At 33.3% G+C, this 27,416-nt stretch overlaps 6 protein-coding genes across 8 annotated transcripts; 2 read left to right on the top strand and 4 right to left on the bottom strand.

Moving 5' to 3' along the window:
- The first annotated feature begins 586 nt into the window (after positions 1-586).
- Positions 587-2,567, top strand: LOC122638038 (5'-deoxynucleotidase HDDC2). Its single transcript, XM_043830655.1, has 4 exons — positions 587-745; positions 993-1,117; positions 1,238-1,406; positions 1,534-2,567. The coding sequence occupies exons 1-4, from the start codon at positions 692-694 to the stop codon at positions 1,762-1,764; spliced, it is 579 nt and encodes a 192-aa protein (XP_043686590.1). The 5' UTR covers positions 587-691; the 3' UTR covers positions 1,765-2,567.
- Positions 2,568-2,641: 74 nt separating this feature from the next.
- LOC122637955 (nicotinamidase-like) lies at positions 2,642-5,327 on the top strand. Its single transcript, XM_043830504.1, has 4 exons — positions 2,642-3,322; positions 4,081-4,327; positions 4,502-4,648; positions 4,739-5,327. Exons 1-4 carry the CDS (start codon positions 3,111-3,113, stop codon positions 5,144-5,146), a joined length of 1,014 nt encoding a protein of 337 aa, XP_043686439.1. The 5' UTR covers positions 2,642-3,110; the 3' UTR covers positions 5,147-5,327.
- A 24-nt stretch (positions 5,328-5,351) lies between these two features.
- LOC122637956 (C-type lectin domain family 9 member A) lies at positions 5,352-7,483 on the bottom strand. The gene is made up of 7 exons (XM_043830505.1): positions 7,308-7,483; positions 7,159-7,219; positions 6,974-7,059; positions 6,613-6,834; positions 6,432-6,536; positions 6,070-6,361; positions 5,352-5,999 (listed from the first exon to the last, which is right to left on the bottom strand). Exons 3-7 carry the CDS (start codon positions 7,050-7,052, stop codon positions 5,840-5,842), a joined length of 858 nt encoding a protein of 285 aa, XP_043686440.1. The 5' UTR covers positions 7,053-7,059; positions 7,159-7,219; positions 7,308-7,483; the 3' UTR covers positions 5,352-5,839.
- Positions 7,484-7,908: 425 nt separating this feature from the next.
- LOC122637954 (protocadherin-16) lies at positions 7,909-15,596 on the bottom strand. Of its 3 annotated transcripts, none has more exons than XM_043830501.1 (19): positions 15,395-15,596; positions 15,111-15,295; positions 14,066-14,179; positions 12,412-12,698; positions 12,240-12,332; positions 11,936-12,043; positions 11,756-11,857; positions 11,554-11,679; positions 11,275-11,469; positions 11,057-11,138; positions 10,776-10,885; positions 10,550-10,696; positions 10,367-10,481; positions 10,193-10,262; positions 9,981-10,091; positions 9,731-9,904; positions 9,304-9,641; positions 8,634-8,905; positions 7,909-8,514 (listed from the first exon to the last, which is right to left on the bottom strand). In XM_043830501.1, exons 3-19 carry the CDS (start codon positions 14,130-14,132, stop codon positions 8,425-8,427), a joined length of 2,487 nt encoding a protein of 828 aa, XP_043686436.1. In that variant the 5' UTR covers positions 14,133-14,179; positions 15,111-15,295; positions 15,395-15,596; the 3' UTR covers positions 7,909-8,424. The 3 variants fall into 3 exon arrangements, with proteins under 3 accessions (XP_043686436.1, XP_043686437.1, XP_043686438.1); XM_043830502.1 differs by having other exon boundaries at positions 15,417-15,596; XM_043830503.1 differs by having other exon boundaries at positions 9,388-9,641; positions 15,395-15,594.
- Positions 15,597-16,006: 410 nt separating this feature from the next.
- Positions 16,007-22,779, bottom strand: LOC122637442 (probable ubiquitin carboxyl-terminal hydrolase MINDY-4). Its single transcript, XM_043829545.1, has 14 exons — positions 22,760-22,779; positions 22,464-22,667; positions 22,098-22,386; positions 21,717-21,994; positions 19,251-19,336; positions 18,952-19,169; positions 18,650-18,884; positions 18,151-18,216; positions 17,997-18,067; positions 17,567-17,717; positions 17,277-17,476; positions 17,058-17,207; positions 16,854-16,977; positions 16,007-16,737 (listed from the first exon to the last, which is right to left on the bottom strand). Exons 4-13 carry the CDS (start codon positions 21,880-21,882, stop codon positions 16,932-16,934), a joined length of 1,389 nt encoding a protein of 462 aa, XP_043685480.1. The 5' UTR covers positions 21,883-21,994; positions 22,098-22,386; positions 22,464-22,667; positions 22,760-22,779; the 3' UTR covers positions 16,007-16,737; positions 16,854-16,931.
- Positions 22,780-24,238: 1,459 nt separating this feature from the next.
- LOC122637441 (U3 small nucleolar RNA-associated protein 14 homolog B) lies at positions 24,239-27,391 on the bottom strand. Its single transcript, XM_043829544.1, has 6 exons — positions 27,192-27,391; positions 26,844-27,060; positions 26,469-26,765; positions 25,801-26,359; positions 24,961-25,727; positions 24,239-24,866 (listed from the first exon to the last, which is right to left on the bottom strand). The coding sequence occupies exons 1-6, from the start codon at positions 27,287-27,289 to the stop codon at positions 24,417-24,419; spliced, it is 2,388 nt and encodes a 795-aa protein (XP_043685479.1). The 5' UTR covers positions 27,290-27,391; the 3' UTR covers positions 24,239-24,416.
- Positions 27,392-27,416: the final 25 nt, after the last annotated feature.

Below are 27,416 nucleotides of genomic sequence, written 5' to 3'. Positions count from 1 at the left end.
CTCTCTCTCTCTCTCTCTCTCTCTCTCTCTATCTCTCTATCTCTCTTTCTCTCTGTATGGAAACGCATTCTATGTTGGGTGTCCCAAATACACATATACAGGATCCTAAAATCATTAATTGATTTTTGAGGGGATGAAAGTGGATACGATTTTAAGACGAAAGTCTCTTTGTTTCTTTTCTCTCCGATTATTATTCACTGAGTTATTTAACAATTAAGTCGACCAATCCCGTACGCGCATAACGTAGCGTATTTGATCAAATTGAACAAATGATTGAAAGATGAAAGAAAGGAGGGGCACACGAAATAAAATCTATATATATATATATATGTTAACAAACAATGAAACTTAAACTAGTGTAATTATTGTTAATTTTAATATAAAAATAATTTTTATTTTAATATAAAATTATACGAACCATGTATCAATATAAAAATTAATATAACAATATAACAACATAAAAAATTGTTTTATAATGAAAGAGTTATTATAAATAAATTATCAATATTGATTAGATAGTACCATTTCCGTATGTTAAAAATTGACCAATCATTGATGAGAAAGATCATTTCCTAGAAGTACGGATGTAGAGCAACCGTTTCACTATCTTGGTATATTATACATTAGTGACATTCCTATTTATTCGAAAGTAGAGCTATTAGACTTTGGAGTGTACAAAGGCAAATTATTAATGATGGATGTGAAAAAAATTCATGAATTTATGGAATTAGTTGGACGTCTGAAGGTAATAATCAGTAATAATTAAAATTAATTAAATGTATATATGCTAATTAAAATATGTAGACGCTAAGGTTTTATCACATGTTTACTGTAGATAAATGTCCTTGTTTAAGTTGTCTATACAAATCAAAACGATATATTTTCTCACATTATAATTTTATTATGTAATATTAATATCTAATAATGTTATTATGTAATAGTATTTTAGTTTTTAATAATTTTAATTAGCTTTTCTTCTTTTACCTTTTCAGCACATGAAAAGAACTGGATGGGTGTTAAGAAAAATTCCTGATCCTGAAACAATAGCAGGACATATGTACAGGATGGCTATTCTTTCTTTATTAGCAGATAGTGAAGATAATTTAGATAAAAATAAGTAAGAAATGAATTTCTTTTTTTTTTTTAAACTAGCATTATGCCCTGTTTTAGCATCCTGCATTTAATATCTATTTGGAAGATTGACTAATAGAAAGTATGGTTGTAATATTATTTTTAGAATTATGCAAATGACTCTAATTCATGATTTAGCTGAATGTATTGTTGGAGATATAACACCCTTTTGTGGTGTTTCTCCTGAGGAAAAACATAGACGAGAAGATGCCGCAATGGAAGAAATCTGTCAACTTTTAGGCGATAAAGGTCCAACTATATTACAAATATTTCGTGTAAGCTGATATGTTTTTACATCTCATTTATCCGATATATTTTAAAAGATCTCTATTAATAATAGTATAAAAATATTGATTTATGTTTTTATATAATTATATATATCTTTTATTTTTTTATATATAGGAATATGAAAAACAAGAGTCTCCAGAAGCTCAATATGTAAAAGATTTGGACAGACTAGATTTAATTATGCAAGCATATGAATACGAGAAACGAGATAATATCCCGGGTAAATTAGAGGAATTTTTTTCATCATCAGTAGGTAAAATTAAACATCCATTCATCAACAAAATTGCAGATGAAATTAGCAGTAAAAGAAGTATTTTATTTTCTAATTTAAGTAAAACAGAATGACAACATAGATTAAAATATGAATTTAATTTTTAAACATATAGATTTTAATATATCAGGTAAGATTTTGTTCTACAGTTTTATTCGTTTAGAAACTGTACATTTTACTAATTTATACAAATATTACGTAACAATAAACGTAACTATTATTATGTCCAGTTACTTAAAATATTTCACTTACTAAAAGCATAAACGAAAAAACGTAGTAAAGATTAAAGAGCAAAAATAAAAATAACAGTCTGTTATTGTGTTATTTAAATATTAAACGTTAATGTTTAACCAAAGATGTAAGAATTGTAATTTGATAAAAAAGGATTGTTTTATTTATAAAAATAACAGTTATAGTGATGTTAATTATTTTAACTTTTGACTTAAGCACATGTTGCTTTGTGATTACATATACATTGCTGTTAACACGCGACAACTAGGTGAAATAATTTGTATACTATATGCGTATAAAGTTCCATTTATCATTTGATAAACCATTAAAAAAATGAAACAAGGAAATAGTATTATAAAGTTATGCCTTAATGCAGTGACAAGTAAAATATATATTTGTACATAAGTTATATATATGCAAGAAATATTTCAATTAATATACAATTGTCACTGAGCGTATCAAGATATAGTATTTAAGTTTCAATATTTAAATATTTTATCCTAACGGATACAGAAACAAAAATGAATGAAGCATAGTCATGTATGTGGATCTAATTATAATTTTAAAATTTGGTATTTATTCATGTTACTTAACATATGTATACTAGAATCACATACGTGTACCTAATAAAAGAATTTCGGACTAACATACTTCATAAATAAATTCGTATTTCTCGTTACAATTATTAAATTGTTGATTATCGTACACATGAATTATTAATTACTTCCTTATCATAACCTTTAATAAATATTTATGAAGAAAAATATCTCTATTCGTAAAAGAAAAAAGTTTCGCGCGAAAGACGATAGAAGTCGCTGGTTAAATGTCCAAAAAATATTGATTTTTTATACTAGAAACTATCGTATGAAATGACGAATCCTTTTCATAATTTAATAAGCATCAACACAAAATTTTTTAAATAAACTACGTTATCAATATTAACACATATATAGCATTTTTATCAATATAAAACAGATTGAATAAATATTACAGGTTGAGACTACGGATTAGTATTTAAGGGCGTGTTCAAGGTAACTCGCGTCAGTTGCTTTGATGAAAGCGTTCGCAAACACATCGTTTCGTACTGTGTCACATAATTTATTTTTCCTATCTTTCTATCATACGTAATTCAAATCTACAAAGCAATTATTGTTTCGCAATATTTATACGATCTATAGAGCTAATCAATATGATGAACGAAATAGATTGGAAATCAGCCGATAATATTTTCAAAACTTTCGATGTAAACAAAGACGGTGTGCTCGATGAAAAAGAATTTTTTCTTCTATGCAAGAAATTTTACGGTGAAGAAGAAGTGAATAAAAATGAATGGAGGGTTAAAGAAATTTTTAAAATATTTAGCTTAAATGATGAGGGATTAAAAGAATCAAAATGGAAAAGGTATCGTAAAATTTATTTTATGCGATATAATCGCTGGAAGTATGTTTATATTTTTTAAAATTCATTTTCGATATATTATATTTCATTTTATACTTTTAAAAGTCAAAGCCTTTTTATTATCAATAATGACTATAATCACCATTATTGCATGCTCGTTATCCCACCGGTAACTATAATTTTTTTACCTATTCAATGTATACTACCGATGACTAAAAATTTTACATTGACTTATAATTTTGAATTAAAATTGAGTAAGAAATCAATAATTAGCATGACATGACAAGGTATTAAATTTTATACTCTATTAATGTTTAAATATACGGTTGATCCACGCTTATGTGTCCGCTCATGTGTCCACTCATGTTCTGACTCAGCGAACGATACTACTGGCATACCGAAAGGATTTAATCTTTTTCGTGTTTTATTTAATTTTCTTTCACGATAGTCTTGTTAATCAATAATATTATTTATATGTGAATATATATGTGTAGAGAAATTGATAATGAGATGTTAAAATGATAATATTGAAGAATTATTCACTAAGCATATTCAAATTTTGACGCGTAATTAATAACAAATTTGGCGCGAAATATTAACGATTTCAAATTTGTTAAAAAAGAAAAGAAAGAAAACAAAAGATGTAAGAAATAATTTTTCCGGAGGACTATACAAAGTGATTTCTCATTGAACCGTATTATATAATATACATATATATATATAAAACTGTTACGCTTATGTAATCGTTTTACTTTCGATAGATGCTTTACAAAATGGATACAAAAAAAACCTGTAAATGTATTAATAGTAGTCGATGTACAAAACGACTTTATTGATGGAAATTTAGCATTACCTAATCGTACGGGTTATGAAGTAATAAAACCGATTAATCGTTTGTTGAAAAAAGTTCATTGGGATCAAGTTATTTATTCGCTCGATTGGCATCCTAAAAATCATATTAGTTTTTACGACAATCTTGCTGAACGAAAACTGCATCCGTCATCTAAAGTACGTATATTTCAAATTCTAACATTTATAATAGGTCCCCGTATTGACGTAACTCTAATTATACTAACGTAACTTTAATTAATATGACGTAACGCTGTCCAGATTCGTCATTATTATGTAACAATTACATACATCTATTATCTACGTCAAAACAATAGTTCTTTTTATTCGTAGATTACAAAAGAACTAGCTAAGCCATTTGATACTGTTACTTTTTTAAAACCACGGGTGGAACAAACACTTTGGCCAAGACATTGCGTAATGAATTCGTGGGGTGCAAAATTAAATAGTGATCTGTATATATCACCAGACTCTATACAGGTATGTGCAACAAAATTTCCATTAATATTATTTTACTCTCGAAAACATCTATTGTTATTCTCGCTATATTTACATTATATTCCATTTAAGATATACAAGGGTCAAGATCCAGATAGTGATGCTTACTCGGTTTTCACAAAAGAAAACGTGAAGACGAATTCGAAACTGGAGACGATTTTATTGAAAATCAAAGCCACAGATTTGTACATTTGTGGATTGGCCACGGACGTTTGCGTGAAAGCAACATGTCTCGATGGATTGAGTTTGGGCTATAATGTAATTATGATCGAGGATAGCTGCTGTGGTATCGATAAAAACAATACAGAAGAAGCGAAAAAATTGATCATAGAAAACGGTGGTTTGGTGACGAATAGTAATCATGTTTTTTCTCTTGTGAACGAAGGAAAGCGAAGTTTGATTCTTGATCATCAAGCTGCGAAAAAACACTTTGTAAACTCTTCAATTTCCATTGATAACAAAAATGCATTAGCGGACTAATGTGTTCTTCATAATCGTATATAGAGATGATGATTCTAACGAAACGGTTCCTTTAATCTTACCTCTTATATTTTTTAAATCAAGTATTAGTAGTTTAATAATTTTTTAAAGTATTCTTCCAAAAAGAAAAAGTCCATATAAAAATATACATTTCTTATTAAATAATAATTATATATATATATATATATATATATATAAACTATTATTATGTTCGTATGTATAGTAGCGGATTTACGCACAAGGGGCGGAGGCGATGTATATTAAATTTAATATCTAATGGCCGATATATAATTTGTTTTTGAATATTTGCGACTATAATCAAATTTTAGTAATGTATTTTTCACTTCATCAATTGCATGAAAAATTAAAAAGTGAGAAAATATATATATATTGGTGTGTAATTGATTTATTTTAATGGAGTTCTAAAAAATTGTTAACAACTTAGGAGCCTTGAAAGCTAAATTCGACAATGTCGATATCTTTCAGGATATCTAAATTAAATGAATAAAATGTTATTAACAACTTGGTGCATGAAACAGTCTCGAGCTACGAATTCAACTGCGCTCGTAACGATAGTTTATATCGATCAAAGAGACTGATTACACCACACGCGATATATAAAAAAAAAATTCTCGGAAATCGAACATGACGTGTATTGTAAATAATTAAACAATCCTACAAGAATCCTTGAACTCAGCTAATTGTATCGGATAACATCCGTACTGTTCTCTCGATTTTATTCGCTGACTCATCGTCTGTGGTTAATTCGCAAATGAATTTCTGCCTTGACGCACATTCCTCGCCCTTGTAAGAATAAATCTTCGAAGATAGATCGTAGAACAATTTTAAACACCTAAAATATTTACATTGAAAGACAAGAAATTGAACAGGGTAAAAAATAAAAAATTATGATTGTTAATAACCTGCCGTTCCCAACGACAGCCTGTTTCGTATCATTATGAATAGGTCTGGCACTTCCGGCCCAGATCCATAAAAGACCAGGATTCAAACCACCTGTCCAAAAGTTTTTGCCTTTGAGCTTCGTATTTCCTTGAAGATACGAAATTACATCCTGATTTTCAACAATGGTTTCGAATTCGACCAAATGTCCTCCCATACCTCGGCAAAGACTAGCGGATGACTTCCAATCGTATTCACGATCACTAAAATAATAGCAATACTGACCGATGCTCGTGTAGTTCGATGGACAGGAATCTGTAAGATTTTGATTAGCAACAAAAATGTAAAAAAAATTTTTTATTAAAGACAGAACTAACTTATTTACCTTTGTTAGCGGTAGATCCAGAAATAACATAATACAAAAGTTCTTCGGCTCTTCTAAGACGTTTTTCTACGTAATCCACTCTATATACAAGTTTCTCGATCGCACCTGAAAACAAAAGTATTAACAAGAGCTTCTGTAAAATGATCTAAAGAAAATGTCCTTATAAGATTATTATCTTTACCGAGTAAATAAATGTCTGTTTCAGAAACGTCTCTCTTATTCTGTGTTCCCTTGGTCGATACTGTTAATACTTTGTCATCTAATTTCATTACCTTCGATATTCTTGACATACCAGGATTCGCGGCAGTGACAATCCAATCTTCTAAAATTTCGCTCCAAGGTCCTATTCTACGACTTTCAAGTACATTCGTCTCGTTCGTTGATGTCGTAAAAGAAGACTCGGCTAATAATAGTTGCACAAAATACAAAATTAACACAAACTCGTAATAATTAATTGTAATAAATTATTTTGTACCATTCCTTAATCTCTTATAGTGAGGTAAATTATCGAAGGAAAATAAATTTCCTCTTTGGTAATGTACCCGAAATTTCGATGATGATTACTGCCGATGACATCAATAAAATCGATAGAAATGTTCGTAAATATTTCGTTTGGCTCATGATTGTACTGCAATTTGATAAGAAGAATAAATTTATTATAAAAAAAAATTTTTATTCATGTTTCTATAAACAGAAAATAAACGTGCTACGTCATATTTAATCATACCTTTAGACGCTGTCAATGACTCTGGAATTTCCCGCTTTCTCCGCGTATCTCCGTCGCATACCTTGAAAGCACAGTGATGATAAATAAAATAAATATTCTAGTAGATTTTTATAATTTACAAGATTATAATTTATATGTACACAACTTACAAAACTTGTAATTTTATCGGAAAGTTGTTCTCTCGAATAAGAAGATTAATACTTCTGCGTTATTTCATTCAAAATACGAACACTGTGTTCTCTACGCGTGAATGTTTAACGTACGACTGACGATAAACGATCCGAAAGGATGATCAGCCGAAGACTTCTCTGGGTCACTTTCTCCCCTCCTCGAAAAACAAGTCACTTTCTTTTACAAGTTCGTTTATAATGTTATTCTATACGACGATTGCTCCTATGAGAAAAGATACTCTCAAGGAGAATGAAAGAAATCGATCAAGCGTTATAATGAACATTAAATATATATATATATATATGTAACTCTTTAAAGTTTATTATCATTTTTCATGAAGAAAGACTATAACAACGATATTTAATGACATAATCTTTCATTTATATGTTCAAACTTATACGTTAAATAGATCTTTGCGATGTACCAAAGAATCTCAAACGAAAATTAATGATCATTGGTAACTCAACACTTCCTACCTAGAAATATTTACCTCGATATTTACAAATATTTTTTTAACTTCACTTATAATAAGAAATATACACACACACACACATATATATATATATATGCATATACATATACACATATATATACATACATATCCGTAATATCCGAGATTTTTTGGAACTACGGAATGGTGGTCCCTTTATTTCGGCTCGATCATGATATCGCAAAATCCAGGTCTACCTCTTGAATAAGTGATCGTCCGCAAAGATCGACCTACTGACCTCGATGCTCTCGATTACGTAGAGTTGAAAAGCATTTGCGTTCACATGTACGCTTTAGTATCTAATGATATGGATGAACGAGAGTTTAGATAAAGCGATATGCGATCGTACAATGATGTAAGATGAATTGTTATTATTGATCAAAGATATTGATTACAATTTATTCAATATTAATTCCATTAATATAATTCCGTTTATTCAAACTAGAATCAATATCTTCGACTATGATATAATAATATTGTCTTTCGCTGTCCGAAGAAAAAAATACGTTTTTCCTATTCAAATAAATTATAATAATATTAACAATGAAATACATTCTTTTTAATGCGAAACGTAGAAAAAATAATATCGTACTTCGAATTCAATTTTAAAAATAAACGGTAAGATTTAGACGTTCGGTTTCAGTTTTAGTGCTTCCTGGCCTGGTTTCTGCTCTTACATCGATACTTTCCACAGTCTGCAATACAATAGTACGTATTCAGTTTCGTCTAATAATAAACCACGTAATCTATAAATTTTATCATTTCGAGTAGTTTCAATCGTCTATCTGGATACTAAGAAAATATTGAAACTTACCCTATCGTCGTCGTCCCAGGAAAGTTTTTTAACTCTCGGAGACATAGATCCTACTGGCCAGACAGTCATCAGAGAGTCCGGTGGGTCACCGGAGCAAGTAGACGAATCGTGGGAAGTTGCGTCAAGATTGCTTCTTGCACTCAAGTCATTCATGTTTTGAACAAGACCGCCGATATTTGGAATGTTTGAAGTTGCTGATAAGGCAGGTGGATTCGGGGCTGGAGCGATCTTATGCCTAGCATAGAGAGGTAGCTGTCTAGCCGACGCGACACCTGTACCCAATAATATTTAGTAGTGAACTAATGAAGTTCCCAGTGCACTCAACCCTTCTTTCTTTTACATTCAATCGATTTTTGTTAAAATACGACATCGAATGAATATAATCAGTATTTTACATATCATTATATTCTATTATACAAATTTATCGATGATCAATATAACAAGAGGAAAAAGTGTTTTTACTATGAACAATTTCAATTCGAATTTCTACTTATCCTTTCCTAGACTTTATCGCTAAAAAGTTTCCTCGTCTTGGCCGACATCGTTTGATATGTGATTAATGGAAGATAAATATATAACACGAATCAAAGCCAATAATATCTAAGCCGATTTTCATCGATCGTCGAGAAGAAAGGATTGAGACTCGTAACGTGGCTTCTTCCGGACATACTTGAGCTAGCTCGTACGAATCGCCGTTCGAAACGGTGCGAAGAGCGCATCGTACCGTCATGAATTACTCGTGACGGGAACATACTTTTGATCGTGGCGGCGTAGGCTCGTTCGTTCAATTCTCCGAAACCAGGTGCGTCGAGATCGGTGACGGTCTCGTTAACGTTACTTCCACTCTCGTTCGTGGTAGAACGCTTCCTGTAGCTATTCTCTGAAGTATCCTGAAGAGCACTGGCTCCTAATACTTGTGGCGTTGGACTCAAAGCTGATGGCACCGGCGATTTCTCGCGATATCCGGTTCCAACGGAACTTACAGATCCACCACTTTTGGTCCCTTTGCTGCGAAGCATTTTTACAATTTTATTATCAGCCTATCCATGATAATATTTCCTTTTTCTATATACTTTCTATATTTCTAATTAACTTACTGCTTATATATGTAAAGAATAAGAATAAGTATGACGACTCCAAGCAGTCCTAAAACAGCTCCAAAAACTGCTACTAAAAGAACACTGCTTCCCAACCAAGCGGGTGCAGCTCTTGCTGCTACGGGTAATGAGGCACCGTTCGGTATATGAACTATTACAGGTACCATGCTCGATCTAAAATGAAAATGTTTATCATGCGTGAAATGATTATCTCTCAGAAAGCTATTTTAAATCTACATTAAATACGTACCTTGGAGGACGTCCTGAATCCGAAACAACTGCTACCAGACGAGCCATTGAACCATTTATGGTATTTACAGATCTTAAAATCAACTCACCATTGTCATGTATTTCGAATGACCTAAAATTTCATATGTTATTATAATAGAAATTAATTGCTACTGTAAATTCATTTATCAAATCTTATATATAAATAAATGTTATAATTTAAAAACGAGGTACCTTGCATCTGGACCTCTTAAAGACAATCGAATCATATCGTCTCTGTCGCCATCCGCGGCTTCCAATCTTCCTAAAAATTCATATGCAGTCGATATTCTTTCCGAAATAAATACATAAAATACAAAAACCATTGGCTTATAAAAGTGTACATTGTGAACTGTGAATACAACTTACCGACAATAGATCCTTCTTTCAAAGAACGCGCATGGAATTCATATCTGGGATGTCGAAATCGTGGTTCCCATTCGTTCACATCCTCGACCGATACGTTGACTCTGGACGTATCGTTCTACATCAAATATTTAAAATAAGTATCGGTAATAAAAATATTGTTAAAAGAAGTTGAGATAAACGTACAAAGTAACCGTCAGTAACTTGTACTAGAAAACTATGTTGAGTCCTTTTCTCATAATCAAGAGTACCCTTCAAAATTAATTCACCAGAAGGAGTTACGGAGAACCTTTCCAAATCTTCAACCGCTCCAACAAGCCAAAATCTTAATATCTAAAATATTAACAACAATCTTCTTTTAAACGAAAATACATATTTAAACAAAATACATTGCATTATACTGAATACTTACAGAATCAGCTCTATTGACGCTCATAGTTAGAATAACGCTACCAGGCGGTGTATTCTCCGGAATTTTTATTTGATAATCTTTTAGCGTAAACTTCGTAGGTACTCGACCACCTAATTGCAGCGTATTGTGTCAATGATCAAGTCAATTATTTTTAATAATTTAAAGAAAATGTATGATGATTATATACGTAATAATTTACGTCAAGCGTAATTACCTTCGAAATTCAAATTATTCACAATCACGATTAACAGTATGACAAACCCATTATGGTAATTATTTACCTGCAGTAGGACCTAAAGCATCCTCTCGAGATACAACGATAGTCGCCAATGCATACCTATCAGGATTGTCTATCTGAGTAGCCTACGAATCCAATGACAAAATTAGAAACCGTATCTTATAAAACAAGATACGATATAGACTTTTTTAAGCTTTTTATTTCTTTTTAAAGAAAGAAAAATACATTAAGTATTTATAAAGAGATGGCAAGATAACTCACTTTAACGACGATCGTAGCAGGAGACAAGAGTTCATTTTCTTGCAACGATCGTATGATGACTATTTCGGCAGTGTCAGGATTTAAAAGAAGAAAAGGTAAAATTCCTCCTTGAATCGTATATCTAACAGGAGCATTTATACCAACATCTTGATCAACAGCCTTTATCGATGCTGGCTCCACTTTCAAAACTGTTCTCTATATGATAAAACAACTATGTATTAATTTGCCTATTTCTCTTTCAAAATGATATATGTATTATTAGATTTTATTAGCATTTACCGTCTTAATTTGCGAAGGAACTTTAACTTTGTACTGATCATTGAGAAACGAAGGATTTTGATCATCGGCATCGATGACGTTCACGTATAACGTCGTGGTCGAGGATCGTGGAGGATTACCCTGATCCTACAAAAGAAAAGAAAATAATATAGTTTATCATTTGATATTTATTAATATTTGATAAAAATATCGATAAACTTACTTGTGCTCGAATATCAATGGAAAAATTCGTGAGGGCTTCGTAATCCAAAGGTTTTCTTAACACTAGCGTACCTTCTAACGCATTCACAAAAACGAAGTATTCCTACATAAAAATTGAAGATACGTCAAGAATCGATGTCAACAAGAATACGAGTAAACAAAGAACAATGGTGCTATTTACCGAATGAGGTCCCGGTAAAACGGCATATTGCACGGTAGAATAAGGCCCTGGTTGATCTGCATCCACTGCTCGGACACCCTGCAACACTCTTGTGCCAACGACCGTGACCTGAAAATCAAACGGATGTATGATGTTTATGCGCATTGAGTTTATTGCACTTTAATTAGATGCTTGTTCATTGAAACGAAATTAAACAACATAAAGAGCAAATCTAGATACCATGCTTTTTTCTTCTATAACGATCATATCAAAGGACAATGAACCTAATAAAACGGAAAATAAAAAAATACCATGTTTCTCTTACCTCAGAAATATTCAATACGTAAGGAGCATTCACGAATTGAGGCGCGTTATCATTGGCATCAGTCACGCGAATATTAACTGGTATCACGAAACCCTAGAAGAAAGATAGAACACGATAAACAATGTTAGCATTAATTTCTCTATCGATCTTTCCGAGGTAAGGTAATACTAACGGGATCTAAAGTACGTTTTCTTTCGCAGATAACGTTAACGTAAACGCTGGCAGGTCCGTCAACACCTTCCTTATCTAGTGGTCTAGTTAACGTTAAATTTTTCGAATAGGGTGAGAACTCGACAGGACTATCAAGTTCTTGAAGTCTCAATTTAATATCTCCGTGTGGTCCTGGATCCCCCAAGACACCAAGGACGCCGACGATATCGCCAACTGCGTGATCCTCGTTGACAAAGAGATGAGCTGCCGTTGCACCGTTTTCCAAGAAACATCTCGTGTCTCGGATCACTACTCAATGTCAAGTATATCACACGATCATGAAAGGAAGATAAGATAAAAGAATAAAGAAAGATATGGGTCATGGAAGGTCTCTACGTTAGGACAATAATACAGATCGCAGTGCAATCGAAGAATTTGCAATTTTAATTCATGATCGACCTATTGTGAACTTTAGAGATTTTAAATAGCGATCACTTACATACGAAAGAATTTTCTCACGACAGAATACGTGTATACGTAGGGCTAGTGTCAGTGTCATTTGTAATTTCCGGTTTTCCATAGAATTAAAACCGGTTTTCAACAATACTCGTGACACCAAAATTTTGACCTATGTATTTCGGCTTAACATAAATCATATCCGTTACATCGAGTTTAAAGAAGTGTTTCTGATCAATTTCATATTCTTTATTCATCAACCTAAAATTATATTTAAATATATGGATAGGTATTCAGTAATATAATAAATAACGATTTCTCGAGGGAACGTTTGAATAGGTAAGTGAAAGAATGGGCGGTGCCGTCCTCGAGCATTGGTGCATTCAAGCACCCATGCACGGCTAGATATTTCATTAAATTTTTTATATCAAACTACTTGATGAAATCGAGACAACACCGATTGTAACGTTAGGTGTCCTTTTTCATCGAATTTCGCTTGGTACCGCGCGTGCCGGATGTCTCTCGGCTTTCACAACGTCCTGCTTGAATCGGTGCATATGTATGGATTCGTACAGAGATATATACGTTCAAATTTTTTTATATCTGACAGATAAAAATCTGAATGGAACAGGATAAATTTATAACATAACATTCGTTAAGAAAAAAAATACAGAAGAAAAGAGGATTCGTTCAAAGAACATGTCTATTTCTTTTTTATTAGCAAATAAACGAACTTAACTTTTTCAATTGTTAATAATAAACAAAGAAGATTTTTTAACGGTACGATATGTGCATCGTATTCACGTTCCTGGTACCGTATATTCTTATCGAACAAACTGTTAGCAGGTCTTTCGCAGTAGCGTTCGTGTTTGAACGACGCAAAAACGATGTAAGCGAATCGCGGATGGACGAACGCGCCATTTACGTGGGCACCTTTTGCTTGCGCCTGTGTATGTACGTAAGTATGGTGATGTTACATACGAACGAAGGTATGCGGGAGGGTAGATATGCGCGCTTCCCTGGAGCGGAGTTCCGGCTAATCGTAAGGCAAACTCGGTTCGTTGTAAACTCTACTAGACTCTGCTTCGAGACCTTCGACTAACTTTTGCTTTTCTAAGCTTTCTCGAGTTTCCTCAAGCTTCTTTTCTTTCCTCGAGCGAACTTTTCGAATGTTATTTCGAGTGAAAGGAAAATAAAAGAACTATACTCGGTTCACTCACATTGTCCGGCAATAAATTGGAGCATGCAGGAAAGAAGAGGCAGGATCTTTTGTAAGCTGGTCCCCATAGCGACTCAATGTCATAATCCACCGACTCGGACCTTGCCTGATGCATCTGTAACGAGAGAGCTTGTTTTACATCGATGGCCACGGAACAGTAGAAAGAGCCGAGCGATCCTATCGAACTATGCCGAGTATGCTAAGAAGAAAGAACGAAATGCGAACGATACTTGAACGTATCTTTCGAATCATGCTCTCTCATTAAATGGAAACGAAAGAGGACTCTTCGCGTCCTACCTACTTCGTCATGGAGATCGATGATGCGTATTAATTGATGTAACATGGTCGAATTATTCGTTAAAATAGAGTTCGAATAAACACGGTGCGACGAACTTGGATTGATACGGGGGGAGGCCGTTCATAACGCGTGGTTAGAAAGCATGCAGAGAAACTCCTTTATTACGTGGTTATGTAGGACTCTTGGCATCATCGAAGTGCAGAACCGGCGGCAACTTCCTACAGAAGACGTTTCTAAATTCGTAGTCGCGAGTAGCGCCTACAACTGACAGAATACTCCATCCCCTTCGACCTTCCTCTTCGCTTTTCCTTTCGATCTTGCGCTACATCTTTGTTAGGCTATTCGTTCGAAAGTATAATACTTGTCGCATATTGAAATTAATCAATCGCATTTGTTTTTTCCACGAGTTTAATGTAACTTACATTTTAACAAGTAAGATAAATTCATTGTCAGCGACTGAATGAAGTAATTCAACACAAATAAAGAAATTGGTTCTGAAATCAAAATTCTTTACTGAGCTGATATAGCTCACTGGGACACCGTACTGTTAATTCGTGCACCGTAAATCCAAACATATCATGAGCAACCTCCGTGAAGCAACTTCCGTAAATATTCAGGTACTCTAAAATCCTTTCTCGTTTCTATCAAATGAACAAGCCCATTGATCATTAAATTAAGAGGTATATTTAAAAGAAGGATAAACTAACTAATGAACAAATGCAAATAAAACAGTAACATGTATACTCACCACGAACGTCGTTTATCTCCGGAACTGTATTAGCCATCAATCGTAGAACTCAACTTTGAAAGAACAAAAAAGATAGGACCTAATAATCCACCTGTTTCCTACGATGCACCTGTCCTTTGTCTCACACACACACACACACATACAGTTGGTATCACTTTCCTTGTAAATTTGTTCGATCTTATTTCCTAAAAAAATTCAGAAAGATTGATCACGAAAAATGATAGACGATGAAAATGATCGATCGATGTAATGGATAAAATAATAGTCTTTTTCAAATCACGCACAATTCGATCGAAGAAGCAATACCACGTAAGATATTCCTTGTAAACGAAACAGCAGGCTTGCACTTTGATTCGGTACTACGAAAGACGTGCAGTGGACAAAGCGACGGCTCTCGGGAAGTCGGATCTCTTCGATTCAGCCGGAAGTGGGGGTCCGGCCAAACCACACCAAGCGAACAGGTGTTCGCCTTCGCTCAAAGAGAAGCGAGGGGTGCGTACGTGCGTGAGTGAGTGAGTGAGTGAGTTAGTGAGTGAGTGAGTAAGTGAGTGAGTGAGTGAGTGGATGAGTATTTGCGTGTGCGCACCAGCCAACCAGCTAGCCAGCCAGCTAGCCAGTCAAAGAGCGGAGTAGTCGCGTGCGACAGTGCGTAACGTTCCGCCCCTCTTCTTCATCCCCATCGGATTCCCCCTTTCGAGAGCTTTCCTATCCATAGTATACTGCACACGGTCTTTCCTTCGATGTAACGCTCAATTATTTCACGTGATTCGTTTCTTTAAAACTTCTCGCATTTGAACTTTTAACGATTTTACCAGGTTCATGCAATTTAATCGAAATAAACGAATGCTTGTTAAATTTTGAACGAGTCAACGATGTTTGAACAAAATTTTTTACATTTTTAGAATATATTATTTTCAAATCAATTACGACGGTAATACACGTAAATCGCTATTAAATACAGTTGGTAATACTATGTTACAATATGTTATTACATACTACACGCTACATTTATATACTAATAGAGTATAATAGTATCGTTATAATACCGACTATCATTACATTCACAGGTAATCTGTTGTAAAATAAACTACCTAATGACGTATTTCGTTGAATCTTACAACTCTGAAATTAGTGTAATACTTGTTATGCTATTCTAATGTAACGCTACGTCATCATTATTATTCTCTTCTCGTAATTGAGTATATGATCTAACAAAATAAATTTACCGCGAAAAATTGAACGATTTCTTCTTCTCTTATAATTTCCATCTATCACATCTCAATTTTGGCGTCACGAAATAGATCCCATGTTGTCGTTTCGTTTTCCAAAAACCTACAAAAGTATCATCGATGTCGCTCTTTCGTAAAAATATTTCATCGAAGCGTGTATACAATCGATCGATGCATATTCCTTCTCAAACGTTTGCAATGAATTGCAAATCGCAATGACGATGAAAATGGTTATTTCTCACGATGCGAAAGAGGTACACTGTCGATTTCACGGATGGATGATTCGAGACGGTTCAGCGACGAGGGACGCGAATTGTCATCCCCGGAATGGAACGATTTGCTTTTTCCTATCCCACGATATATCGACGTTTCCAAATCAACGATTTCGGTGCATCGTCCTGTGATATAGAAATCGCACAACTTCCTAGCAAATTATTCAAAAAATATTCTCAAGCGCGTCTTCCACGCTTCGAAAATACGAAAATATTAATATTTCAAATCAAAATTTACTTACCTCATACCAAAAGAAACGAACGACTTTCCTTTCTTCAAAATCAAACCAAGACTAACTTCATTCTTATGAATGATGATGTTACATCAATGGTGCTCCGTTCCATTGTATTTGTGCATCCTGCCATCTTAGAACATATAATAAACTTGCAATCTTTTAATATACAACGATTACATTAAATCATTGTCATTTCCATGTGAAGCTTACTTGGAACGAATAAGTTTTTCCAATGGTGTAGCAGCAATGTCGACGGATTCCTTGCTGGTGGATTCTACACCCGATGCGCTCTCGTTCGCCCTCGTATCCACGGTCAATGTGGCGTGGCTTCCACCACAAGCGAAATATTGCACCTCGAATCTTTGAATACAAATTTTGATGTTTAATCGATCGTAAACAATGTGATTAGATGAATGTAGATATAAATACCGTCTTTCAGCATGATAATTCCTTAGCAATTCTTTGTTCGTATTAAAGAGAACACCATGATGACCATGACATAATGTAACCCATATCGGTAAGCTGGGAGTTTTCAGTCGCGAACCAGGTACCTTGTTCGTTTGACCGTCACCCTCGTGGACTAAAAGACCTACTTCGCTTCTCACGAGAATACCCCATTGTGGGACAGCCTTGAAAATGATTAAAGAGTTTAAAAGACTTTCGATGTATAACAAAGGAATGAATAACAACACGAATACAAGTACATCTTTTAAACGTACATATGTATTCTCATCTCCAATATGAATAACTCCGTTATGAAGATGAGGAGACGCACGCCCAGTCAACATAAAGACCACAACACTGATCGGTCCCTCCTCAGGACATCCGCCTAGTATAGAAGCTTTCTGATCTTCCAGGTCGCTTTGAACTCTGTGGACCGAATCGCGCGTGCGCCGTTAGTTTGACGAGCGTAATTTTTCTAGTAGCGGCATATTCTCTACATTTCGTTCAGGCAACGCTTTGAACAAACATGAGCAAAAACCGTGCAACTATTTCATTGGCATTGTTAAAACTGTTTTGCTAGAACTTCACCGTCGATCTTGTCATCCGCTATTACCTCTTAACGACATAAAGATCTTAACGATTCGATTGGACATTAGGTATTACGAAAAATACGAAGAATGAACCCAATAAATAAAATAATCTTACTTCACTAGACCTCTGGATAAAACGGCACTGTAAAGCAACAACTTTGCTCCTGGTCCTCCTTCATCCTGAAACTATTTACAATAACGTATTCTATTTTATTCATTATCACATTAATATTCTGAGTTTTAAAAGTTACGATCAAAAAAAAACTTACCAAGTATAAGTACCTTTTGATGAATATTTGGAGATCTTCTATTGAGATGAACTCGAATAGATGCAACTGAAACGAGAAAAAAATATATATGAAACGAGCTTATAAAAACTTGGTCACGAGTTTACCCTCGAGTAAAATCGGTTTTCAACTATCTTTATCACTCAATTCTATTTCATCCCGTAATAGTAATCCCCGAGGCTAATATTTCAAACATATGTCAAGAACTTAAGAAATCGAAAGTCCAAGGGTAGATAAAATTTTATACACTCCAGACTTTATTAAGGGAACACAAATCATAATGCAAAAGCAATGAAAACACCCTTGAATGGCTGGCACGATGCCAACAACACGTCTTGACGACTCATTTGATAAACGATCCAAACTCGTTTTTTCCTAGGTCAGTTGAGAAACTCGAGGGTGAGGACGTGTGTCTGAATAAGAGAAAAATACGAAAATCTATACGTTAAAAAGTGTGAGAAGAGGATGTGAATAGGCTTACCGTCTCCGTCAAACCATCCTGAAAATACTGCACGCTATGTTGCAGATAGGGTATCTTTTGTGGTAATGCCACTATCGCCTTTGGCACGCTGACACTTTTTGTATCGAGGTTGCTACTCGCAATGCAACTGCTGTTCTGATTGTGTGCAACGAAGCCACCGGCGCAACGCCAAATTATTTCAGATATCGCCAGGCATAGGACTTCCACTTGTCTATCATATGAAGGCTTCAGCAAGCTATGAACAGACCCACGCCGATCCTTCGTAAAATATAATGATACTTCTCTATTTTAATTTTACTTACATATCGGGACCGATACGACCATCCTGTATGTTACACTTGAATAAAAAATTCTTCAACATGATCGCTTGAACGGCCGTAATAAGACCTCTAGTTGTGTTCCTGGGTGCTCTTAATCCAAAAGCTAAATTCTGACCATACGGTCTTAACGTCAAACCAGTTCTAGCCCATTCTGCCTTCGGTGGACAAGCACAGCTACCAAATACCAATGTTCTCAACATCTAAAATATTTATGTTTACATTCATGTTATAAATATGAATAAAATGACTTAGGCGATTGAAATATTTAATCAATGTATTACCATACAAGTTTCCTCGTCTATTGGCGTTCCACCAGCTACAACTATTTTCGGCAAGGTCCTCGTGTTTCTTGGATAAATGATCCTTTCTGAAAAAGATATGTAACTTGATTTTTCGTTTTTTAACTTTAATTTAATCCATCTGCGATCGTTAAACCCAATATTATATTCCCACTACATTCATCAGTTTCAGTAGTTTTATTAGATTCAATCCACGGAAGAAAAGGGACGAAAAATAATACATCATTTTCATAAATTTCAAAACCTGGATAGAGTTCGTCCGGTTCAGCCATAAGTGCTGCGCATCGAGCTGCTCTCGTAGAAAGTAACATTCCTCGACCTCGATTAATTTGTCCCTTTTCTTAAACGTTAAATAAGCGATCTTGAGATCCTTCCTTCGATGATCGTACGTGAATCGTATCTGACGGATATCACGTACATTTCTTTTTTATATATAGGTATACCTAGTCACGTACGGAATCCAATCCGCAACAATCGCGACTCACTAACATTACAGCATATTCAAAGTTCTTCTCGTGGAATGCGTAAAATTCAAGCGAATTCCTAAGATTGTGTCACCCAGTACTACCACACCCGACGGTTATCGAATATCAATTGAATATCGAAAGAGCATGTCCCTTTTATATAAACCAATTTGTCTGCTCATCCGCGCAGACACTTTGACTCAAGTTTGGGTGGAGCTCACGAAATGTGTCAATTCGTATGTCTAAATAGACTATCTACAATTATATATCTTTGAAAATGATAGAAATGCCCTACTAACGTCTATCTGTCTTTTCCAATCTACGTTGGAATTTGCTTTAATACACGTAGAGAGCATGTACATATTTTTCTCGTACTAGTTCGAACCACCCTAATACGATCGTGTACTTGTTAGTCTCCCTCGATCTAGACTCGGGTGCGGTCGCATTTTCTACCTTTTGCGTCATTCTATAGCGAGATCTAACTATTCATCATAATTAGGAAAATTTTGTTGGCACCAAATCGTTTCTTTCAAAATAACTTTATACGAAGATTGAAGACATTATTACGAGATCCTATCTATTACGAATAGAAATTTCGTAAAATAATATCGGTATTTCTTACGTATATTCATCTATCCGTATCTAACTCAAAGACGTGAAAAGGTTTTTACGTAGGTACGTAACGTAATATTCTTACGACAGGTACATACAATTTTTATATCAAAATATATGTATATATCATATAGAACTCGAATTTATAAACACATTCTATATCTAAATTATTTTATTCATATACTTTTGTAATTTTTATTCTCATATCCATCTTCAAAGCATTCATTTTTTGCAATAAGACGTATTATATAAAACAACGTCTATCCGTGTCAGACAGATCTATGAAATAAAATCATAGCATGTCATTGATGATAAATCGTTCGAAAAATCTAAAAAAAAAAATAACGTCACGAATATGAAAAATGGAGGCTGCAATACATTCTATCCAAGGCAAAAGTTTCGGATCCAGAAGATACATATTTCGCACGTAAATTCACACGGCTTGTTCGGAGTACGGCGCAAGAGTGTTGGCGTGATCTAACACTCGTCTAAGGCGCTTCTCGCAGAATCGCGTGCTCGCGTGCTATCAAGATATCGTATTACGAATCCACGTCGGAACAAGCATCTGCATTTGCCGATTGCACACATCTCTGATGTATCTGGAAATACGTATGCCTACCTATACAAACACATCGTCTAAATTTGCATTCCTTCGAGTAACGTTCAAATAACTATACCTATCGATCGATTTCCTTTGAATGTAAGCGGTCTCCTTCCATACTCAAGGTCACTTTTCATAGAACAATAAAAAAACGAAAATCATGGAAAAGAAATAATATAACAATTTTAAAAGAGAAACACGCTTGCGAGCACGTCGATTTGGTAAGTCTTATTGTAAAATTTCTTCGAACGTAATCTATTCGTTTTACAGTTGATCATCTTCTAGTAAACTGTCTTAGACCGTTTCGCTCATTTCCTGCACGATACTTTGTTACATAAAAAGTATCGAAGAACAGTAGGTGATTAAAATCAGAAATCGTTGTTACGCCAGTACGTAAGGGGCGCAAAATAAGTTACACTTTGTTGTTCGTTAACTATGCAAAACTTTCGTTTCCTTACAGACCGATACCGGAAAGGACACAGAGTGAAAGCAGTGTTGCGTGAACGACATCCTCCTGCTAAATATCTACATACGAGTCACCGAAGAAGAAAAAAGACTTTGCTTCCCGGACAAATCAACGTGATTCTCAAACGATAATCGATCAAAAATCGATCAAAAGAAAATATCTTCGTAGAAAATCCTGTAATTAAATCTTTCTTTACATTGAACATTACAATAAATATAAATATTGTGTATTTAATGTGTTCCTTCGACATAGTGTTAATATATCTAATAGTTAATGTAAAATATGTTTTCAGACTTAGAGCGTACCTTTGTCTCTCAAATAAGTCGACTTCTTTGGAATCGCATCATATTGCTGTTTGCTTGAAAATGATGCTGATGTTGATGTCGGTGTCGTACTTGTGCCAGTATCAGATACCGGATCGGATATAGTGAGTGCGTGCTCGTTTGCTTTCGTTGTTCGTGATTCCTCCATTGAAAAAATGATATCGATAGATATTGAAAGATTAGAAGATCCACAAAAATATTCAAAAAAGTGATTACAATATTGGTATCCGTGGAAGTATCTTGAAAACGTAAAATGTTATCTAAGATTGATAAAAAGATATAATGATCAATGATTCCATTTACCATTTCGTAATAAACAATGATCGATTTAAAAATTGGAAACTTCGAAACGAAAGAGCGTACCATTGTCTGTTGAGCTAAGACATTCCGTGATAAATTTACTTTCATATAAAATGAGATCTTATTGTCCTCTTTCAAGCGTAAAGATTCAGTCCTGACACTTCGTGCGTGACGAATTAAGAAAAGAGAATTCTTTAGCAGGCGATGAAAATAAATTATAACCGTACAATCGGAGAACTTTCCTGTTAAGTCTCATTTAACATGCCATCTCCCATGAGAAATCGATTAGTCATTTTTCACACGAAGTTAAGATATCGTTGAATGATCACTTCGACGACTAGCGTCGTTTTCACTGAAAATTTTTGCAATCAAAATAAGAACGCTATTAAAAATACTTAAATATTTGTTTAAGCATTGTTGAAGGTACACCTTCGCTCGTGCTTTGCGTGTAGCTATTGTAGGACTAGCTGTTGAAATCTAAATTCATGTTATCCACGGAAGATCCTAACTTTGAGATATGTTTGTTTCCACTTTCGTGACTTTTTAACTTATTATTTTCAATATCATTGAGATTTATCGAGAAATTCTCTGCAGAAAATAAAATTGAAGATCACTCTTTTATTATTGCCAAACCTATTAAAAATAAATCCAAACTATTATTAAATATTGTGCAGTATAAAAGCAAGCTAATTTAAAGCAAGTAATCATAAGATAAAATAAATTACCCTACTATTTGATATTCGTTGTTACTTATTAATCAGCTTTTCAGAAGCCGGTTGATCTTACTTCGTGTTCCTACGTATACGACTGGAAGAACTAACGAATATGCGAGGTAGACCTAGGTGCTCGTGTTCCACTCTTAATGTCTACGTACATACATATAACATACACGTACATCTGCATTGACCTGTGTTAACTGACAGCCTGGCGCCGGCAGTTTGGATAGCGATAATAATTCTAACCAACCCTCGCGATTCGAGTTCATCCCCTTTTACCCACTTCCCACGTAAATGGCGCCTTCAATATTGCCCTACCACCTTCACATACGCAAGCATCCTCATTATCCCGCGTTCCTCAACTTAGTTCGTTCTTCTTACTCGACTAATTGCTTATAGTTTTGCGCGTCGACGATTGTTAACGGGAAACATTCATCAGAATAGAATTTCATGAAATTAACTGTAGAATAAAATGAGATAAAACATGAAAAACAGATAATAGATTTTACGATTGAACACAACTTACAAATCTTCATTTATAATCGAATATTAATAAGAAACTTATATAAATTGATTAATGATTGAATACCATTTGGTTGAATAATATTGAAAAGTACTTGTCTTTTTTTCCTTTAATAAATCTATACATTTCCATCTTTTTTTCAATCTCTTCTACGTATTCAGATTTTAAGATGTCGAACATGCAACTGGTTTTTCGAATTTATTTCGTTTCGAATATTACGACTTTGATTGGCCGATAGATAAAGCGCGAAAGTTCCCACGAATACAAATGCTCGCGAATAATCGTCTCGATCGAACTTCAATAATTAATTCGAAATTGGATCTAAAACGAGAATGGATCAGAGAATCTTATCGTACAAGTGAAGCGTATCTACACTTTTACGAAGTCGTAGTATACCAATCAGAAATCTAAATGGAAAATACTAACTTGTGTTATTGAAATTGATTTTGTTATTGTATATAGATAATAGACAAAGTTTCTCGCGTATCCATAATTACCAATTTCCTGGCTTACCGTTCGTGAAAATAAGATTACGTAATTTAACTAAGTTCAAGTTCGAGTTTGAAATAGACTGCACGTGCAGCCTTTTAAAGTTCAAACCGTTCCACATCCTGTAAAATTGATTTTTTACATTTTTTTTCTAAAATTAACAAAAAATCAACTCTTGTAAAAGGCAACATATAATTAATAAATACATACTTTACTTCACGAGATAATCTTAGAAAGTAAGATACTATAAAATGAACTAACTATAAATATCGTGTGTGCACTTACGTGACTTGGTGTAATAATCGTCAATCTGAATGTACCTGTACATCTATGGGAAACATTTCTTAGATAAGTATTGGTAAGGCTATACCAAGTAAATAATTTCAAGGTAGTTGAAAAATTACACTATATCAGTTTACATTGTTGTAAATTTTAAATAAGAGATTAGAATAATTAAATGTATAAGAAGAAACGTGTATTATTGCATTTTATTATTTTCATCATTGAATATAGTTATATTAGATAATATTCTTCATGCTCAGTTCTAATTATTTCCTAATTATATTTTGATATTTCTATAAACAAAATCATAAAATACGTATGAACAAAAAACTTGGATCATAAAATTACATAATTTTATTACCTATGTTACAATTACTTTAATTTTTTCTTGTTAATAGGTATAAATGTTTTGTCTTCATTTATATTTTTTCGTTTCTTAATTTTGCTTTTATCGATTAGTACATTTTCGTCCATAGGCTCAATAATTTTTCCCATAGCCGTCTGTACAGGAGGCTCGATCAATTTTTTATGATCGTTCTCCGGAACAAAATTTCGTCCGATCGGTGCCCTGATGCTAGCTTCAAAATCTCTAACGGTTGAAAATGGAAATGGTAATTCATTTACTTGATGTTCTCTTATTTTGGCATCCTCATCTTCTATTATTATAACATCGCCTTTATTTTCATCTTTGCGTGGTGCATCTTTTGGTACATTTATAATAAATTGTTTCTTTTTACGGAACGATTGTTTTATATTCATTCCACCCCAAGATCCCCATCCTGGTAAACTAAGATCTATATCCTCTGGTTGCGATTTCTTTATCTGTAATTGAATTAATACATTTCAGAAATAATGAAATAAAAATGAATATTCATTATTTCTAATAATATCTTCTCGTTTTTCTTTTCATACATACCTCTTCTTCTTTTTCTTTTCTAAATTCATCGACTACATCGTCGTCTGCAAAAGCTTCGCTTATTATGTTATGTTTTTCTTCCTCATCTTCGCTATCATCTAAAATATCGTCTCCACCAGTGGTAACATTTGGTAAATCAGTATTTAAATGTTTGGGTGTTACATTAATGTATTTATTTGGATCTATATTCACATCTTTATTTTTAGAAACATCAATAGTTGTTTTACTCACGCTTTTTGCTAAGTTCTTTAATTTAATTACATCTTTATCTTCTAGTAATTTTGTAGATTTAGCTACCTCTTCCATAGGCTTATTCAAAATTGGTTTTTGTTTTTTATTTTTAAACTCCAAATCTTCTATATCAGGTTCGTCTACATTACATTTATTGTCATTATAATTTTTCTTTCCCGTGTCAATATTAAACTTTCTTTTCACACGACTTATCTGCGTACGAATTCGTTTCTGCATTTTATTTTCCATAAGGTCAAACATTTCATCTATTTTTTCAGTTAATATTGTTGAGTTATTTTTTACATCATCAGTATTTGAAATCTCACATTCCTGTACATTCCAAGCAGATGTAGCAGCTACTTTATTCAATATTTTATCATCATTATTTACCGTCATGACTTCTATAGATTCATTCACATCAAGCCTGCCATTAAACTCATTTTTTACGTTTTTATCTGCAATTAAGGATTTCTTGTTTTTTTTTAATTCATTCTTTTTGTTAATTAATGGTCCTTTAGAAGAAACAGTCTTACTATCTGTAAAGATAAACTTATTAAATTTTACTACTATAACTTATATAAAAAAATACTTTTCTCTCTCTTTACCTACCTTGCTTTTGCTTACTTTCAAAATCACTTTTCTGAGATGTATTATTTATTTGATGAGAAATTGAATTTTGCTTATTTGATTTTGAATTTTTTTCATCCCAATATTTGCGATAATTGCTAATAAATTCATTAATTTCTGATTCAGTTTTAACTTCATTTAGCCATGGATTTTCTTTTGTATTATCAGAAAGTTGTAAAGGCATTGAATCATCTTCAGTATCATCATCATCATTACTATCATCTGCAACCTTCAAATGTTGTGTCAATTCTCTACCAATAGACAATTGCTGAGCAAGAACTTGACGTGTTTCTTTATCATACTTTGCTCTTATTTGTTTATTCTTTGCCCATTGACCTGTACTTTTATGTCTTAATGTTATTCGTTCTTCTGCTCTGGATTTATCAAGCAACGTTAGTTTTTCTAAAGCAGCTTGTGGATCAGATTTTTGTAATTCCTCAAACTCTTTAAGTTGTTGTTTAATCCTTTCTTTTTTTTGAACACGGTGAAATTTTTTACTCTTTATTCTTTTTTGTCTATATGCTTTTGCTTCTTTGTAAGACTAAAAATAAAAATTTTAAAAAATAAAAAAGCATAAAATTTATTTCTTTTACAATAAGAATTATATATTCTATTCCTAGATTTATACAATTGAATAAACAATTATTTACCTGTAAAGCTCTCATGCGAGCAGCTTCTTTTCTTCTTTCTAGTATTTCTTCTAAAGTCATTGAAACTTTATCTTCCTTTTCTTCTACTATTTCTGGTTCTGGTTCTAATGCAGCTAATTGTTTTTCTAAATTTGACTGCAGTTTAAATTTTTTAACAAATTGTTTGGTTGGTTCTACTTGAGAAGATAATTGCTTCAAAGGAAAATAAACCTTTTCTGCAGTTCTGTTGTATGAAATTATTCCATTCCATTTTTTTACTTCTTGTTTAGTCTTTTCAAATCCAACCACTCTTTTTATCTAAAAATTATAAACTTTAAGCATTGAATGTTAACAATGAGTAAAACTATTTAAATGGTCATGTATTATTCTACATACACGATCAGCAAAAGGTTTTTCTAATGGCTTTGGAAGAACTTTAGTCTTCTTTTGAGCTGCCTTAAATCTCTTACTTATCTCTGTATGATGTCCCTTATTTCCTAATAATTTTACTAAATTCTGAACAGATATTGCATCTTTATCAGATATTCCACTTTTAACTAAATGAAATTCAGATACTTCTAATGTTGGTTCTGTTCTTTCTGGCTTCTTAACCCTGAAAAATAAATCATGTATTTTTTAAAAATATAAAATTATACATCAAATAATTTTAAAGTATATAGACATATCAAAAATATTTCATTTAATACAACAATAAATTATTACTTAACCTATAAATGTATCTACCTCTGTCCCTTATCGAGTTGTGCTACTGCTTGTAGAAGTTTAGAATGAGAATCTGATACTTTTTGATCACTATCGTAATCAATTTCTGAATCACTCATTTTAGAATAAATTTGAAAGGAATTTATTTAAACAATGTTATTTGTACAGCAGTATATACTGCATTACGCATATACATGTGTCTTACACGTTCTCGTGGTAGTCCAAATTTAATCTTACCCGCCAACT

This window comes from Vespula pensylvanica, chromosome 2, assembly GCF_014466175.1.
Source record: "Vespula pensylvanica isolate Volc-1 chromosome 2, ASM1446617v1, whole genome shotgun sequence".
NCBI classification, from domain to species: Eukaryota; Metazoa; Arthropoda; class Insecta; order Hymenoptera; family Vespidae; genus Vespula; species Vespula pensylvanica.
This window is presented reverse-complemented; position numbering and strand designations above follow the sequence as displayed.